At 66.6% G+C, this 3,246-nt stretch overlaps 1 protein-coding gene across 1 annotated transcript; it reads left to right on the plus strand.

Annotated features, from left to right (window-relative positions):
* Nucleotides 1-41: 41 nt before the first annotated feature.
* On the plus strand, nucleotides 42-2,497 carry ZC3H10 (zinc finger CCCH-type containing 10). Its single transcript, XM_085322333.1, has one exon. It carries the CDS (start codon nucleotides 162-164, stop codon nucleotides 1,344-1,346), a length of 1,185 nt encoding a protein of 394 aa, XP_085178459.1. The 5' UTR covers nucleotides 42-161; the 3' UTR covers nucleotides 1,347-2,497.
* Nucleotides 2,498-3,246: the final 749 nt, after the last annotated feature.

Genomic DNA, 3,246 nt, shown 5'->3' on the forward strand with positions numbered 1-3,246 from the left:
GCTGCGTGCGCGGCGGCGGCTCCCGTCCCGTCCCGTCCCGTTCCCTGGCGGCTCCGGCGAGGTTTCCCCCTTCCCTCTTGGTTCATTCCTCTCCTTCCTCCTCGGCAGTTCCCTGAGCGGCTGCTTTCCGCACCGGCGGGGAGGGCGCGGGGCCGGAGAAGATGCCCGATCGCGACAACTACAACAACGGCAGCAGCAGCGATGAGGCGGGCGCCAACTCGGACGACATCTGCCGCGACTTCCTGCGCAACGTGTGCAAGCGGGGCAAGCGCTGCCGCTTCCGGCACCCCGACATCAACGAGGTGACCAACCTGGGCGTCCGCAAGAACGAGTTCATCTTCTGCCACGACTTCCAGAACAAGGAGTGCGTGCGCCTCAACTGCCGCTTCATCCACGGCACCAAGGAGGACGAAGACTGCTACAAAAAGACGGGGGAGCTGCCCCCGCGCCTGCGGCAGAAGGTGGCTGCTGGGCTGGGCCTCTCGCCCGCCGACCTGCCCAACAGCAAGGAGGAGGTGCCCATCTGCAGGGACTTCTTGAAGGGCGACTGCCAGCGGGGAGCCAAGTGCAAGTTCCAGCACCTGCAGCGGGATTACGAGTACGACGCGCGCGGCATCGCCGCGCGGGACCAGGGCATCGCTACCACTGTGCGCCGCTACGACCCCTACGACCCCATGTACGACCCCGACCGCTACGACGACCACGACCCYGTGCTGAAGCGGCGACGGGTGGACGGGCTGCACTTCGAGACCTACGAGTACAGCTTCACCAACCCGCGGACAGTGGAGTACCGGCTGCTGGAGGAGGAGAACATCATGCTGCGGAAGCGTGTGGAGGATCTCAAGAAGCAGGTAAACAACCTGATGGCTRCGAACGAGGTGCTGCTGGAGCAGAATGCCCAGTTCCGAAACCAGGCCAAAGTCATGACTCTCAGCTCCACCGCGACGGCCACCGAGCAGACTCTGGCACCCACTGTGGGCACCGTCACCAACTACAACCACAGCATTGCCCAGACGCACACCACACTCAGCAGCCAGGCCCTCCAGCCCCGGCCCGTGTCCCAACAGGATTTGGTAGCTCCTGCTGGAGCCCAAGCAGCACCCCCTGCCAATGCCGCTCCCCCCATGAACCCCGAAATCACCCCACTTTCGGCTGCTCTGGCTCAAACCATTGCACAGGGCATGGCTCCCCCAGTCTCCATGGCTCCCGTGGCCGTTTCGGTGGCTCCCGTGGCTGTGTCCATGGCGCAGCCGCTGGGAGGGATCACCATGAGCCACGCCACCACCCCCATGGTGACGTACCCCATCGCCTCGCAGAGTATGAGGATAACGGCCATACCGCACTGACGCTCCCCGGGGCGTCCGCACACTGCCACAGAGCAGCGCCGGTCGGAGCCGCCGTGCCGCTCCGCGCCGGGGAGACTCCTTTGGGTTGGATTTGCTCTTTCCTTTGTGGGGGGCAAGAGGAGGAGGCAAGATGGGACTGAATCCAAATGTGAAACTGAAAAACCCTTGGGAATTTCATCTCTGTGCTTTGGGGGAGGAGGAAGGGGAGAAGGTTTCYTCCAGCCTGCAGGTGAATGATTTGAGTTACCATTAACCCTCAGCAGCCCCACGTGAGCCTTCATGTGGCAGCATATTCAGGGAGGAAGGGGTTAATGGCGCRCGAGTTGAAGGGTACAGTAACCTCGTCGCCTTTGTGTGTCCGTCACTGCTCTGTCGCTGTCCTGCCACCCTCCCCAGGACCCCAGCGCCGGGGCCCCGCTCTGCCGCCTGCTACGCTAGGATCGCGTTGCGGCAGCGCGCGCGAGGAGGCGGCCGGCGGCGCGGCCGGAGCCCCGCCAGGACCCGAGCGGGGACGGGGCTGAGCTGGCTGCCGCCGGTGGAGCGCAACGGCTGCTTCCCCCTGGCCCGCGGCACCCGGTCCTGCCGGGGGGCCCGCAGGGGCCTTCGTGTGGCTCCGTGCAAGGTGACCGTGGTGCCTCTGCCCTCCGAGAAGGGCCGGTTGCGGCGCTGCCCGCGCAGAGCTCGGGAGCCGGCGGCTGCTGGGTCGGCTCGGGCGCGGAGGGCGTGAGCCCCCCGCGCGGCTGCAGGTCCCAGGCAGGTTTCTGGGGACGGGGCGGGTCGGCAGTACTGGAGGCAAACCCCTCCCAGCCGAGCCCGGCCCGGCGCCCTCGTGGTCCCGGCCCAAAGGCTTGGCTCTGGCTCCGCTCGCTCCCGCGAGGCCTTCCCTGCGGATCCCCCTTTCTGGACGCACGTCCCTCGCGCTGTCTTCTCATTTCTGTTTTGAATTTTGTTTCCCAGAACTGCAGCTCCCCTTGGGCCTAGAGTAGCTTTTGCATCGTTATGTCTGGGTTGATTTCTCGCTGGACTGTACCGTGCGGGAGGCGGCGACGGCGGGGAGCACTCTCCAGGAACGGCCAACTTTCTAATCTAGCGTTTTAGCTCTCCAAGTACAGTGTAAAGTTTTTGACTATTAAAAAACAACTATGTACAGTSTCCCACGACACGCTGGGGGCCACGGCGTCGCTCTAAGCGCTCTTGGGGCCGACGCCGCAGGGGAAGCACTCCCTCCTGGGCTCATCCCGGACGTGCATCAAAGCCGGCACCGGAGCGYGGCCGACGGCAGCGTGGGAGAAAGGAAGCGCGGGGCCCGGCCGCAGCTTTGGCGGCGCTTTAAAGCGGGAGGATGAGCCTGGGCGGGCGGCTCCGCGCGCCTCCTCCGGCCGGGCTGCGGTGGGGGTGCCCAGGAGGTGCCCCCGCTCCGGGGTTCCCGGGGCYCCGTGTGCCGGGGCGGCCCGGAGCCAAGGAATTCGGAGCGGCGATGGCGTTGTGCGGGATGAACAGCTGCCGCTTCGCTCCTCCTCCCCGGCGCCTGGGCGGCCTCTCCTAAAAAGGGCAAATTGGCGCTCTCGAGGCCGAGTTTCTCCRTTCCCGGCTCAGGGAGCGAGGGTGGATCGGATCAGAGAGGGGGGAACCTGGAGCCGGGCTCCGGGACGCGCCTCCGGCGGCCGTCGCGTCTCCAGCTGTTGAGACGTGACCCTAATCCTCAGGGATTTGGGGCTTCCCGCTCGCGCTGCGCCTGTTTGTTCGCCCCGAGCCGCGGCCCGGCCGCGGCTGCAGCGGCGCAGGAAGAGCCGCGGGGAGGGAGCAGCGGTTCCTGCCTCGCCGCCGCGCAGGAGCTGCGAGGCCCTTACGTGCGGTTTCGCTTTCCGCCTCGGCGGGCCCTGCCCTGCCCCGGGCTCGG

Source organism: Rhea americana, unplaced genomic scaffold, assembly GCF_003343005.1.
Source record: "Rhea americana isolate MKP2758 unplaced genomic scaffold, rheAme1 scaffold_764, whole genome shotgun sequence".
NCBI classification, from domain to species: domain Eukaryota; kingdom Metazoa; phylum Chordata; class Aves; order Rheiformes; family Rheidae; genus Rhea; species Rhea americana.